The sequence below is a fragment of the Mauremys reevesii genome, linkage group 13 (assembly GCF_016161935.1).
Source record: "Mauremys reevesii isolate NIE-2019 linkage group 13, ASM1616193v1, whole genome shotgun sequence".
NCBI classification, from domain to species: Eukaryota; Metazoa; Chordata; order Testudines; family Geoemydidae; genus Mauremys; species Mauremys reevesii.
Window position 1 is genome coordinate 18082125 of NC_052635.1, and position 14445 is coordinate 18096569.

Below are 14445 nucleotides of genomic sequence, written 5' to 3' on the forward strand. Positions count from 1 at the left end.
GGCTTCATCCCTCCCCACTGGAGCGGCGGGGATCTGGCTTCACCCCCCCCACCACCACCCGGGGCGGCGGCAGGACTCTGGCTTCACCCCTCCCCCCTGGGGCGGCGGGGCTCTGGCTTCATCCCCCGACAGTGGAGCTTGGGCTGTCAGCCCCCCGGGGTGGGGGTCTCAGTCTGTCAGCCCCCTGGCAGCGAGGCTCAGCTTTCAGCCCCCTGGTGACAAGGCTGCCCTGGGGGGCAGGGCTTGGTGTTTCAGTGCCAGCCCCAGAGCAGGGGGACTCGGGCTGTCAGCCCCACCTCGCCCTTGGGCTTCAGCTTCAGCCCAACCCTCCTCCACCCATACCCTGAATTTGTATATCTTTACCGTGACTATTCAATGAATTTTGCTTAATTTTACCATGACAAAAGCTTATCCCCACTGACTTGTATCAGTAAAATCAATACCCAGAGCACAAAGAATGCAGCAGAGGCGGAAGCTGCTCTCAGGATATTTCTCGACAGTTGATTTACCTCAGTCTGGTGCCACTTTGCACTGTTCATATAAATAACCTCCATATAAATATCTACAAATCTGGTGCAAAACACAACAAGACAGGAGTGACTGTTAATCACCCCGATCAGTTAGTAGGAGAGAGAAGGAGCCCTGGGCTGGAGTCTGAACCAGACAAACAAGTGGCCCTTACGCTCTCCAGGGATCTCTCCACTACAGACGCGCCAGAGGCACAGCTGCACTGCCTCCCTGCAGTGTAGACATTTACTACAGCAACGCAAGGGGGGGTTGTTAGTTAACTGCCCCGTCGGGCGGCGGCAGCAGGGTCAATGGGAGAATTCTTGTATCTACAGTAGGGAACCCAAATAGCGCCCAGAGCCTGACGTTTTCATAGCTCTGAGTAATGTAGCTAGGCTGAGCTACGTTTGGGTGCACACCAGGCCTCTGAAAGCCGCTGGGAAACCCCAGCAAATGCTGAGTGGAGAGAAGCAGCAGGTAATGGGTCAGATCCTTTGGGGTTTTCTAGCCCAGAGGGAGTAAAGGTCTAACACAAGGACTACGTGGGAAGACTTGTGTTTAACAGCAGTGTGGAGGGTGGGCGGGGGGAGAGGGCCACGCCTGGCTGGGAATCCCCAGCTCACAAGTGGACTCAGACTTTGCCTGTCCCTCACCCCTACCCAAGTCGTGGGGAGGGTCACACACAGTTTGGCTCCTTCATTCTTTCCCCGCCTCACTTTGCTAGCCTGCTGCAGCACCTCTCTAGTGTCTCTACTTGTCACTCTGCCGGTCCCAGCTCTGCCCCTGAGGCCTGGTCTACACTTGACCACCAGGCTGACATGGCTACATCAGTGAGAGCTGTGAAAAAACACCCCCTGACTGACCCAGCTCTAACCTAACCCCCGGTGTCAGCACAGCTGTCGGTCCTATGGCAATGGAAAACCCCTTCTGCTGGGACAGGTTGCGTCTGTACAGCCTTGGCACTGTAGTCTCCATAGTGCAGATGTGCCCCGACTCTCTGACCTGTACAAAGGGGACAGGAACGCGCCGCCACCTTGTAAAGTGCACTAAGTTCTCCAGGTGAAAAGCCTCCGCGTTATTATGCTGAAGCGATGCAGAGAAAGCAGCACTGCTACTCCCACGGCTCTCAGAGAGGCTCCTCTGCTTAGCTCAAGGGAGAGAGGTACAGAGCTGATGTTTGTTGCAAATCTCCCCACAGCCAACCCCAGCTGGGACAGATTCCTCCCAACTAACGAAAACCAAACAATTTACCCAAATCATTATCGGTCTGCTCCACAGCGTATCACAAGTTCTAAGCATGAAATACAACTACCCAGAGAGGGCAGCTTCTCCACTCCTCTTCCTCCTAATGCAGCATTTACAAAGAGTTCCAGCACCTTCAGTCACCAGCAAACTGCCCTTAAAAACTTTGGTATAAAGTGTCAATTTCTGGAGCAACAGCCATGGTCCTCTGGGGAGCCCAGTCTCTGACCGCACTTATCCATTGATGATCTTCTGGCTAATGTACCCAGGCATTGTGTAGAGTAAAAGGACCAGGAAGATGGTCACCACAGCAATAATGATCAAAGCAATGATGTACTTCTTGTACCGCTTCCAGATAAAAAAGATGAAGGTTTTCATGGGATTCACAAACCAGTTGAAGGATGTTTTTGGACGGCTAGAACGGAGAAAGGAAAAGGCTGTTGAGCTCAGACAAAGCAAAGCAAAGCTCCACCCAGTTCAATTCAGTGCCCTGGAAATCTACAACATACTGTAGCTGCTGCTACTCACGGGCTGCGAATAACCAGGTACCAGATCAGTGGAGATCAGCCTGAATCCCTGAGCCCCCAAACTCAAATTGATGCCTGTGCCCACAATGTCTTCCTTCAAAACAGGACCCCATTCCCTGCATTCATTTCACTGCCAGCACAATCTGGAGGCTTCGTAGGATTCTTGCCCAGACATTAGACCAGGGCAGTCAATAGGCAGACTGCGGGTCAAATCCAGACTGCCAGACACTTTTGAACAGACCACAAAATCTTTGTATTTTCTTATTATCATTGTTGTTATTTTTGTATTATTTTCTCTGGAACCTGGACCCTGCACTAGACCAGGGTTCTGCAAGGCACCCACGCTGCAGATGACAAATAGCCTCTCCCAGGGTGGGAGGGACTTTTCATCCCCCCCCCTCCCCTTTCATCTTCCGATGCATGCAGAGCACACACCTGCAGGCCATGGGAAACATCCAGAGAGCCTGCAGAGTGCTGGAGGATGACTGCACTGGCAGCTAACTAAGGCCTAGGCTGTTCTCCATTTTTGCACCAATGTAACTAGCTCACTAAAACCAATGTAGTTACACCAGTGCACCCTCCTAGTGCAGGCACAACTACAGTGATACACAAGCCCTGTCGCTTGTTTCAGTAAATATCTCAGAACAGCTCTGCCCAGGGACTCCACTTGGAGCCTCAGCCGGAATTGCTCAGTGCCAGGGACTCAGCCCACACTCTCGGTGGAGATGGCTTCACCACAGGGACTCCATCTACAGCCTGAGCCCCGGCGTCCCCAGCAGCTCAGTGTCTCTGGATTCTGATCTTGGTTCCATTAAGCCTGAAAGCTCCTCCCTTTTCCCTCAGTGCCTGTGCGCAGGCTGCCCCAAGCTGAGAGCAAGCATAGTATCAACCCCCAGCCTACATTCCAATGCCTCTCTGCCTGGCACGTGTACATGGCACAAGTCAGCAGGGCCTGCTGAAATCCATCCTTGAATACTTAAGGAGCTGATTGACGAGATCTCTGAGCCATTAGTGATTCTCTTCAAAAAGTCATGGAAGACAGAAGAGATTCCAGAGGCCTGGAGGAGGGTAAATATAGTGCCCATCTATAAAAAGGGGAATATGGACAACCCAGGGAATTACAGACCAGTCAGCTTAACTTCTGTACCCGGAAAGATAATGGAGCAAATAATTAAGCAAGCAATTAGTGAACACCTAGAAGATAAGGTGATAAGTAACAGCATGGATTTGTCAAGAACAAATCATGTCAAACCAACCTGATAGCTTTCTTTGACAGAGTAACAAGTTTGAGGATGGGGGGGAAGCGGTAGATGTGGTATATCTTGAGTTTAGTAAGGCTTTTGATACTGTCTTGTGTGACCGTTTCATAAACAAATTAGGGAAATGTAACCTAGCTGGAGCTACTATAAGGTGGGTGCAAAACTGGTTGAAAAACTGTTCCCAGAGAGTAGTTAGCAGTGGTTCACAATCATGCTGGAAGGGCCTAACGTGTGGGGTCCCGCAGGGATCGGTTCTTGGTCTGGTTCTGTTCAATATCTTCATCAATGATTTAGATAATGGCATTGAGAGTACACTTATAAAGTTTGTAGATGATACCAAGTTTGGAGGGGTTGCAAGTGCTTTGGAGGATAGGATTATATAATTCAAAATGATCTGGACAAGCTGGAGAAATGGTCTGAAGTAAATAGAATGAAATTCAATAGGACAAATGTAAAGTACTTCACTTAGGAAGGAACAATCAGCACACATACAAATTGGGAAATGACTGCCTAGGAAGGAGTGCTGAAGAAAGGGATCTGGGGGTCATAGTGCTCACAAGCTAAATATAAATCAACAGTGTAACAATGTTGCAAAAAAAGCAAACATCATTCTGGGATGTATTAGCAGGAGTGTTGTAAGCAAGACACGAGAAGTAATTCTTCCACTCTACTGCGTGCTGATTAGGCCTCAGCTGGAGTATTATGTCCAGTTCTGGGTGCCACATTTCAGGAAAGATGGAAACAAATTGGAGACAGTCCAGAGGAGAGCAAAAAAAATGATTAAAGGTCTAGAAAGCATGACCTATGAGGGAAGTTTGAAATAATTGGGTTTGTTTAGTCTGGAGAAGAGAAGACTGAGAGGGACATGATAACAGTTTTCCCGTACATAAACCATTGTTACAAGAAGGAGGGAGAAAAATTGTTTTTCTTAACCTCTAAGGACAGGACAAGATGCAATGGACTTAAATTGCAGCAAGGGAGGGTTAGGTTGGACATTAGGAAAAACTTCCGAAATGTCAGGGTGGTTAAGCACTGGAATAAGTTGCCCAGGGAGGTGGTGGAATCTCCATCATTGGAGATGTTTAAGAGCAGGTTAGACAAACACCTGTCAGGGATGGTCTAGATAATACTTAGTCCTGCCATGAGTGCAGGGGACTGGACTTGACGACCTCTCGAGGTCCCTTCTAATTCTGTGATTCTATGATTGATACTCACTTGGGCTTCTCCAGGGGTTCAGGCTCTTTTCGGCCCAGACCAACAGGGTTCTTCTCGGCCTCCTCCACAGTCAGTAGCTGGAACTCAGCTTCCACTTTGCCCTGCAGAGAAACACACTTGAGATACACTGGTGTCTTCAGGACAAGTCAGACTGATACTCTCTCGTCTAGAGCTGCAGGGCCAGGTTTTCGATGGTCGCTCAGTGGGAGTCAGGCACCAAACCTGCTCAGGCACTTTGAAAATCCCTCCAGGTGCCTATCTGCGTCTACAGGCACCTAAATACCTTTGAAAATCTGCCCCTCGGGGCCTTTCTGGCCTCTGTCCCAGTCCCCCGCACGGAGTGGCCTCCGGAGCCTCTCACAGCTCCTGATACTCGCCTCTCGCCAGCGCCACCAGGAGCAAGTCAAGGCACCATCCAGACATACCTGTGCCCCCAGAGCCCTGGCAGGCTGCCTGCCCATGCAGCCACCTCCTCGAGACTCATGTCCTAGAGCAGGAGCTGCCCAGCACAGGGCTCTGCACACTGTGCCTGTCATGGGGGGTCGGCGTGTCGAGCGGCACTGCCCCGTTTGCCCAGTGATACCCCCCATCACAGTGCCGTTCCTGGTGCTTTAGACATATCCTCCTGAGCACGGATGCTACAGGACCGGCGAATGTCCACTCGAGACAAGTGCTCGGCACAATGACTGCCCTCTCCAGAGATCAGGCACAAAAGGCCCAGTGAGAGAAGCCAGAGGCATTGTCCCAGCCGCCCACCGGGAGTGAACACAACTTCCTTCTGGCACACTGAACCCAGCCTGCATTCCACCGTGGGGCCGTGTCCCACTGGGACATCACTAGGTGTTGCTGCATGGAGCTGTGAGCATGGGCGCATTGCTGGCATGCTTCCGCAGCTGCTAGCACCTGGTTGGTTTGTGCAGCGAAAGGGGGAACCTGGTGCAGGCATCTCAGCAGCACGCCAGGCTACAGCCCCCTCCCCCTCCCTCTACTGAGATCCTGGCCGCACCTCTCCCCACACACCTGCTGATTTTCACATGCCCTGTCCACGGCCCCTCAGAGCCCCAGGACCTCCTGGCCACCCTCTTCCCGGCTGGGAAACTCCAATTAGCCATTGCCAGGGTCAGGGGACATTTCAGCTCCTAGCCCCACATCCCTGGCTACCAAATATTCCTACCCTTGGGGGGAGCGTCCTCACTCAAACCACAGGAGTCCACTCAGGGCCTTCGGGGGAAATGCTTGCCAAGTCTAGGATCCCATCTCACTGCTATGGCTGATTCAGTAACTGCCAGTGTCAGGCTCTGTCTGAGTCCCAGGGGGACCCTGGGGCAGCCAACCCCACGCCCTCTCCTGTGCTTGTTGACAGGAATCATAGACCAGGCAGGGAAAGGGTGAAACGTCTGCAAGATCCAGGCAGCTGGAGCTCAGTGGGGAGCCAGGCCTGACTTCTTGCTAGCCCAGGCAGGAAGCTGGAACCAGCCAGGAGAGGAGGCTGCCCTGTGCCCAGGAACAGGGGACTCAGAGAAGCAGCAGCCCTCCCACCAATGACAATGCCTTCACATCAGCCCTCCTCCTCTCACCTGCACGGCAGGGAAAATCTCCCATAGACACTGCTGCCCCCAGAAGACCGCTCAGCTAAGCAAACAAGCTCTGAACAGTGCTGAGCTGGAGGCTGAGAGCACCGAGCTATGATGCTCTCTGCCATACCCACGGGTCCTGGGACACACAGCCCCATGCCCACTACAAAACTTTTGCAGTTAGCCAGTGCCCAGCTGCAGGCCTCACGCTCCACAGAGCTCAGGCAGGCCAGCACTGAGCACTGCCTCACAGCACAAGGGCTCTGCCCCTCTCTCCTGCTCCTTACCGTCAGGATGTACTTGTTCCCACTGGGGTCTGTGAACTCAATGTCTTCCGGCTTAATCGACGACCTCTTCTTCTTCTTCTTCTTCTTCTTCTTCTCCTTGGCCTCTCGCTCCTCTCGCTCCTCATCTTCCTGGTCTTTCAGTTTGATGAAAGGCCACCAGCCCCTCATGCGCTTGTTCCGGAAGATGGAGAAGCGGGGGGTGGCCTTTTCCTTGGCCATCTTAATGGTGCACTGCTCAGAGCTCTTGGCTGCCCGCACCATGTCGTTCAGCTTCAGTTCAATGGATCCTTCAAAGACAGGCAGGAAGTGAGGACCTCAGGGATCGATCATTAATGTAAATGCAAGTAACACATTAGGGCCAGCATCAACATGCTGCTTGGCCTGCACCCATCCCAGTCCCCAGAGAATCAGTCACATTCCCACCACAGGCAGTGATTTCTGTTTGTAGCTCTCAAAGGAAAGGTCCATCAACAGTGTTATCCTCACTTTAGGGATGGGGAAAGTGAGGGTCGGAGGGAGAGGAAGTGACTTGCCTCATATGCTGAGTTGGTGGCACAGCCTGGAACAGAAACCAGATCTCCTGAATCCCACTCTTCTGGCCTAGCCATTTAACCACTCTGTCTCCTATACTGAGTCACCCCTGAGCAGTGCCACATTATGCCTCTCATTAGTAGGTCTAAATCTACCCTCTTCTCACGCCCCAGCTTGTCCCTCATGTTCAGGATAGAATGATAAAATCTTGACACTGGGGTGGGAGAACTAACACTTTGTTCAGGCTACAGCCAGGATGCCAGCACCATCGCCAGCTCCCTCCGGTTCTATCTCCCTCGTTTTGTGTCTTTGTCACAAATGTAAGCAGCTCATGTCCCAGAAATACCACGATGTTCTGGGTCTAATGATCTCTTCTTGCCATCAGTAGATGGCACTGCTGAGCAGGTTTGCATTATATGCCTTTCCATGCCAATGAAGCTTTTTGAATTGATTGGCAATGGGTTAATTAATAAAAGGAGCTTTTGTCGGGGTTAAAGGTGTTACCTAGAGCTGGACGAAATGCAGGATTTCCAGCTCACAGGAAATTTCATTTTTAAAAATTTGTTCCAAATCGTAACAAAGCTAAATTTTTAGAAATTTCCTGAAAACCAGAAATCCTGAATAAAAACTGTTTCAGAAACATTAGCGCATGCTGTTTCCCACACAAAACTAGCTCCCAGGACTCCGGACAGCAGCTGAGTAAAACTGACATTCTTAAAGAGACATGGTGGGGGAGGGAATATCTTTTATCGGACCAGCTTCTGCTGGTGAAAGAGACAAGCTTGTCTCTCGGATATCCTGGGACCAACACTGCTACAGCAACATTGCAAATGCCATTCTTGTCAGTTTCAGTGCTGGGGTGAGCAGAACCTCTGCTACCACGGGAATGTCAGTTTCACCCAACAGCACCAGGGGCTCTAAGGGCCTGCAGCTCTGGGGCATGGGGACAAGAAGCCCTGGCTCTGGGCTCCTGACTCTGCAGCAGGAAGCCTGGAAGAGGGAGTTCTCGGCCTTTCCAGGCTCCCGGCTGTGGAACCAAGAGCTGACCAAGGGCTTTCAGGCAGGAGCCTGGAAGCCCTGGCTTGGCTGTGTGCCCCGCAGCCCTCGACTCTGGAAGACTGGGGTTTCCTGAGCATGGGGCAGCCTATACGGTGGGGCTGTCTCAGAGCTGTGCCCCCTGGAACCCTGGGCTCCTTTTGCAGCCTGGCAAGGGGGCAGGTTTCCCAGAGAACACTGAAAATGTGGTGAATCTGAGCTGTGTCTATGAAACGCTCCAGGTTCAGTGAATTGGCATTTTCCACTCAAACTCTTTCAGCAGAAAATTTCCATCCATCTGTATTATTATGCTTTAAATAAAGCACATCCATCTGCTTATGTTCCCCTCAGAGGGCCTAGTGTTTAGGGCCAAGGTTCAAAGTTTGGGTAACTTAAGCCTAACGGAAGTAGGGAGCATTTTCTGCACAGTCTGAGAATGAAAGGAACATCCTGAAAGGAGAGAAGAGTTGTCAGCAGTCTGCCTGTGGTGTTTCTAAGGCACCTGCCACCATGGCACCTAAGTGCCATCAGAATCACCAACCACTACCTCTAGGCTGAAAGCTTCCTCCTTCAACCAAAAGCCCTGGTTCACGCTGACCCTCTGACACAAAAGTATTTCTAAAGCTGCATGAGGACTGGACAGGGGGAGCTCAGAGGCAGTGGGAAGGTGGTTATGCAAGAGCCAGAGAGAAGGTGAAGGTCACTATGCCAGAGTTTCTCAAACAGGGGTTGCTGCTTGTGTAGGGAAAGCCCCTGGTGGGCTGGGCCAGTGTGATTACCTGCCCCGTCCGCAGGTCCGGCCGATCGCGGCTCCCACTGGCCATGGATCGCTGCTCTGGGCCAATGGGAGCTGCTGGAAGCAGCGCATGCCGAGGGACTTACTGGCCGCTGCTTCCAGCAACTCCCATTGGCCCCGAGCAGCAATCCACGGCCAGTGGGGATGCCACTTCCAGCAGCTCCCATTGGTCCAGAGCAGCGATCCGCGGCCAGTGGGACCTGCGATCAACCGGACCTGCAGACGGGGCAGGTAAACACACCGGCCCGCCAGGGGCTTCCCCTACACAAGCGGTGACCCCTGTTTGAGAAACCCTGCACTATGCAGAGCAGCAGTGGGGTCAGCTTTGGAAGAAGCTGCTCACTCACCCCCGTTCCGTGGTTAGGGGGCACAGTACTGCACAGTGCAGAGATGGGTCAGAAGATAAATAACTGGCTTGAATGAGAGAGTTTAATCCCAATGTCAGGAACCAACTGGAACCTGGTAGGACCCTGGTGTTGTAAGCAGCAGTTCTACCAGTGGGCCAGGAGTGAGCCTGCAAACGCAACAGAGGGCAAGTGAGCTCCCTGCAGCCCCAGCTCATCTCGACTGGGAACCATTTCCTGAAAAGCTCAGGGTGGGCGGCCTGGGCAAGGGAAGCAGGCAAGGCACAGAGAAACAGCCTACTTCTCTCAGCAGGAGGATACTGTACCTAGAAAGTCATTCGCTGAAATCCTGTCATAATCCCAGACCTGAAGGACCAGGACAGCTGGTTCCCTGAACTCAGATTCTTCCAGGGAGAAGATGGAGTCCTTCTTCTTATAGGAGATCTCCTTCTCGGTCGGGAGGTAGTCGAAGTGGAACACAAACCTCCAGTTAAAGTTGCCTTCCCCAGTCAGGGAGTTAAAGTGAACGTCTGTTTCTTGTTTCTCATGGTCCAGACCTTTGATCCAGCTGCAGAAGAAGCTCAATTAACATCAATCGTCATGTTAAAGCAGCCCCAAATGTCAGCGTCACTAAGCTGCTGGGGTGCTGGGAGCAAGGGCCCCAGGCTGAGGGGCAGCGCTCAGTCACTGCTTAACAGCGCCTCACAGCAACCAACTCTTATTCAGATTAATAACGGGCTTAGCCCATGAGGCTCACCTGGTTCAAATGGCAGATAGGAGCATGTCAGGGGTGCCAGGTCTATGCTGGGACACAGCCACTATGAGGGCTCTAAAGGGGCCTCTCTCCAGTCTCCCTTTTTTGGGGGTGCAACCCCCACCATTTAGATGGTCCAGTATCTGATTATGGGGACAAATCAGGCGCTTGGTTTTCTGAATAATAGGAACTGAGCCCACAACTAGTTGCTGATGCAAAAAATGCAGGAAGGAATTGCAGGTGTTGGTAAGCTGGTCCAAGCTGTGCAGAAGCTGCATACCATGTTAAGGGGGGACAGTGCCTGGGTAGGCTCAGTCCTAGGGATGAGGACTGACACATTCTGAAGAACAAGTCTGGGCTGGGTGTCAGGACCAAGGCCTTGGTGGGTAGACTAAATGGCAGGGGCGGCTCCAGGCCCCAGCACGCCAAGTGCGTGCTTGGGGCGGCATGCCGCGGGGAGCGCTCTGCCGGTCGCCGGGAGGGCGGCAGGCAGGGCTCCGGTGGACCTCCCACAGGTGGACTACCTCTCCGAGCTGGGTACGCCTGCGGGAGGTCCACCGGAGCCGCGGGACCAGCGACCGGCAGAGCGCCCCCCGTGGCGTGCCGCCCTGCTTGGGGCGGCGAATGGCTAGAGCCGCCCCTGCTAAATGGACAGGGAGCTAGACTCCCCCAGGAGGTGGAGGCCCCATGGCTGATGAGATACGAGGAGAGGCTGGTGATGTCTGTGGGACTCAGGCAGTAGGGGGCGCTGCAGTGTCAAGGCAGGGTCAGACTGGACAGGCCAGCTACTCATTCTCTGGCCCTGTGGCTGTCTCTGCTCATATGATTCCCCATCAACTCGGGCACCTTTTCACGTAGATGTCGCTGGAGGTTTCTCCTGTTATTGGATTAACGTCATCAAGAACCACGTCGTCTGTGTTCCAGATGATGACACGCAGCTCGTAACTACCAGAAGGGAAAGCCAAGGGCAGGTAAGAGAAGCACATTCCAGTTCAGTGTTTGTCAGGGCCAGGCGAAGCTACCACCTCCTCCCCCCGGGACAATGGCCGGCACCAGCACCCACTCAGCCCAGCCACCCATCCTAGTGCTGTGCTGTGCCTGTGCCTTCTGCCAGGGGCCCAGGACATCTCGCAGAAGGCCCCTCTCATGTCACTCGGGCCCAGTTTTGCAGATTCTAGTACAAAGAGGTGTCTGAGCCAAAGCACATCTCCAGCGTACTGGAATCTGCCCAGCACAAGTCAGGCACAAACAGTAGCAAGAAGAACAAGAATGGCCCAGGCTTGGGTTTTTGAGGCACCTGCGCTGAGCTGTGTGCTGACAGTGGTACTGCTTCAGCTCAGACGCTGCTGTCTGGGGTTTGGGCTCCGCCTGGAGCAGACGTAAACCCAGGGGACCTCTCTCCTCCCGGCCACGTCTGTGTGAGGGGCAGGAGCAGTTTTCCCTCCGCTCAGCCACCCGGCATGCGGGGACAGAGGGAGTCCCTGGGAGAGCAGGATGAGGTGAGGCCTGCAGCCCCCCTGAACCAGCATCGAGAGGAAGCCATGGAGATGTGCCAGGGGCCCAGGGCTGAAGCAGTACCACTGTCATGGCCTAGCAGTGAGCCTCTAAGCCTGACAGATCAGTTAGTCTGCCCTTCTCACCCAGTCACAGCCTCCGTGGGCACAGACTGCAAGGGAGGCATGCAGAGCAGGACCCCAGGCTGCAGTTATAAACACTGGGTTTGTAATGGCCCCGCCCCGTCCCCTCCAGGCCTGTACCTGATTGGCAGCCGTGGCTTGATATTGACAGGGGGAGGTGCTGGGACATCATTTGGAAACATGTCAATCCACATGTGGAGGGAGCCCTGCAGAAAGGAAAGAGCTGAGCTGCTTCAAAGGATTCACCAAGGCTGAATTCACGAACAGATTTACTCTCCCACTCCCTGACCTCCAGAGAACCCTCTTCCCAAAGCTACTGACCCTTCCTCACACTTCTGGGTCACAGCAACCCTCACAGCAAGCCCCTCAGGATACAGAGAGCATGTGCCACCGCTAGGAAAGGCCTGCCACACTGTAGAAGTCGCTTGTATTTAAAATATCAGAGGGGTAGCCGTGTTAGTCTGGTTCTGTAAAAGCAGCAAAGAATCCTGTGGCACCTTATAGACTAACAGACGTTTTGCAGCATGAGCTTTCGTGGGTGAATACCCATTTCTTCGGATGCAAGTATTTAAAATGTTTGTATTTAAAATGTCTCCTTATGGGGGGAGGGAGTATTTTAAGGAATAACGTCTGCTCAGGACGTTGTTGCCATGGGATTCACCAGCATCCTTACAAAATAGTTGAATACAAGTTATTTACTATGTGAAACTGAAATAGAACATTTCTTTTCTATCTCACAATAGCATCACTTCACTGGATGTTTCATATTTGTCAGTGGCAACCTTAATTTGCTCTCTACTAAAACATCTCACCCCCAGGCTTGGCTTCCCATCAGTCTGATATTGGGCCTGGACAAGATTATGAAATGGTGGATATGGGACTTGATTCATATAATCAATGCCAGTGAGCATGGGTTTAGGGAAAACAGACCCTGTCAAACTAACTCGATATCTTTTTTTTATGCGATTACAAGTTTTGTTGATAAATGCAGTAGCGACGGCATAACATACATAGCCTTCTGTAAGGTGCTTGACTTGGTACTGCATGACATTTTGATTAAACTAGAATGATATAAAATTAACATGGCACACATTAAATGGATTAAAAGCTGGCTAACTGATAGGTCTCAAAATACAATTGTAATGGGGAATCATCATTGAGTGGGTGTATTTCTAGCAGGGTCCCACTGAAATCTGTTCCTGGCCTTATCTTAGTTAACATTTTTCTCAATGACCTGGAAGAAAACATAAAATCATCACTGATAAAGTTTGCAGATGACACAAAAAATTGGGGGAGTGGTAAATAGTGAAGAGGGCAGGTCACTGATACAGAGTGTTCTGGATCGCTTGGCAAACTGGGCACAAGCAAACAGTATCATAGAACAATGGGTTAGAAGGGACTGCAAAGATCATCTAGTCTAGCCCCCTGCCAAGATGCAGGACTTGTTGTATGTAAACCATCCCAGACAGATGCTCTCCAGCCTCCTTCTGAAAACCTCCAGTGAAGGAGCTTCCATAACCTCCCTAGACTGTCTGTTCCCTTGTCCTACTGTTCTTACAGGTGGGAAGTTTTTCCTGAGATTTAATCTAATATGAGTTTTAACAGGGCTAATTGTAAATGTATACATCTGGGAACAAAGAAAGTCAGCCATACTTACAGGATGGGGGACTCTGTCCTGGGAAGCAGTGACACTGAAAATGATTTAGGGATTGTGGTGGACAATCAGCTGAACATGAGCTTCCAGTGTGATTTTGTGACCAAAAGAGCTAATGTGATCCTGGGATATATAAACAGGGGAATCGCTAGTAGCAATAGGGAAGTTATTTTACCTCTGTTTTGGCACAGGTGCAAACACTACTAGAATTGTGTCCAGTTCTGGTGCCCACAATTCAAGAAGGATGTTGATAAATTGTAGAAAGTTCAGAGAAAGCCACAAGAATAATTAAAGGATTCAATCACCCTGACATCTGCTGGGAGAGCAATACAGCAATGCACAGACAATCCAGGAAGTTTTTGGAGAGTGTTGAGGACAACTTCCTGGTGCAAGAGCTGGAGTAACAGACTAGGGGCCATGCTCCTCTTGACCTGCTGCTTACAAACAGGGAAGAATTGGTAGGGGAAGTAGAAATGGGTGGTAACCTAGGCAGTACTGACCATGAGATGGTTGAGTTCAGGATCCTGACAAAAGAAAGAAAGGAGAGCAGCAAAATACTGACCTTGGACTTCAGAAAAGCAGACTTAGACTCCGTTAGGGAACTGATGGGCAGGATCCCCTGGCAGGCTAACATGAGGGGGAAAGGAGTGCAGGAGAGTTGGCTGTATTTTAAAGAAGCCTTATTGAGAGCACAGGAACAAACCATCCCGAAGTGCAGAAAGAATAGCAAATATGGCAGGCGACCAGCTTTGCTTAACAGTGAAATCTTCGGTGAGCTTAAACTCAAAAAAGAAGCTTACATGAAGTGGAAATTTGGACAGATGATTAGGGAGGAGTATAAAAATATTGCTAGAGCATGCAGGGGTATAATCAGGAAGGCCAAGGCACAATTGGAGTTGCAGCTAGCAAGGGATGTGAAGGGTAACAAGAAGGGTTTCTACAGGTATGTTAGCAACAAGAAGGTGGTCAGGGAAAGTGTGGGACCCTTATTGAATGAGAGAGGCAACCTAGTGACAGATGATGTGGAAAAAGCTGAAGTACTCAATGCTTTTTTTGCCTCGGTCTTCAGAGACAAGGTCAGCT

The 14445-nt window shown here is 51.4% G+C and overlaps 1 protein-coding gene across 3 annotated transcripts in view; it reads right to left on the reverse strand.

Moving 5' to 3' along the window:
- Positions 1 to 428: 428 nt before the first annotated feature.
- The window catches only part of LOC120381247 (fer-1-like protein 4), a 119285-nt gene continuing 105268 nt past the window's right edge, over positions 429 to 14445 (reverse strand). For 2 of the 3 annotated variants that reach the window (XM_039499416.1, XM_039499415.1), the window contains 6 exons: positions 11829 to 11914; positions 10918 to 11016; positions 9644 to 9885; positions 6612 to 6898; positions 4751 to 4851; positions 429 to 2164 (listed from right to left, as the gene is read on the reverse strand). In XM_039499416.1, the coding sequence (XP_039355350.1) occupies positions 1984 to 2164; positions 4751 to 4851; positions 6612 to 6898; positions 9644 to 9885; positions 10918 to 11016; positions 11829 to 11914 (996 nt within the window). In that variant the 3' untranslated portion in view covers positions 429 to 1983. The remainder of the gene's footprint in view (positions 2165 to 4750; positions 4852 to 6611; positions 6899 to 9643; positions 9886 to 10917; positions 11017 to 11828; positions 11915 to 14445) is intronic. The other variant, XM_039499417.1, reaches the window with a different exon arrangement.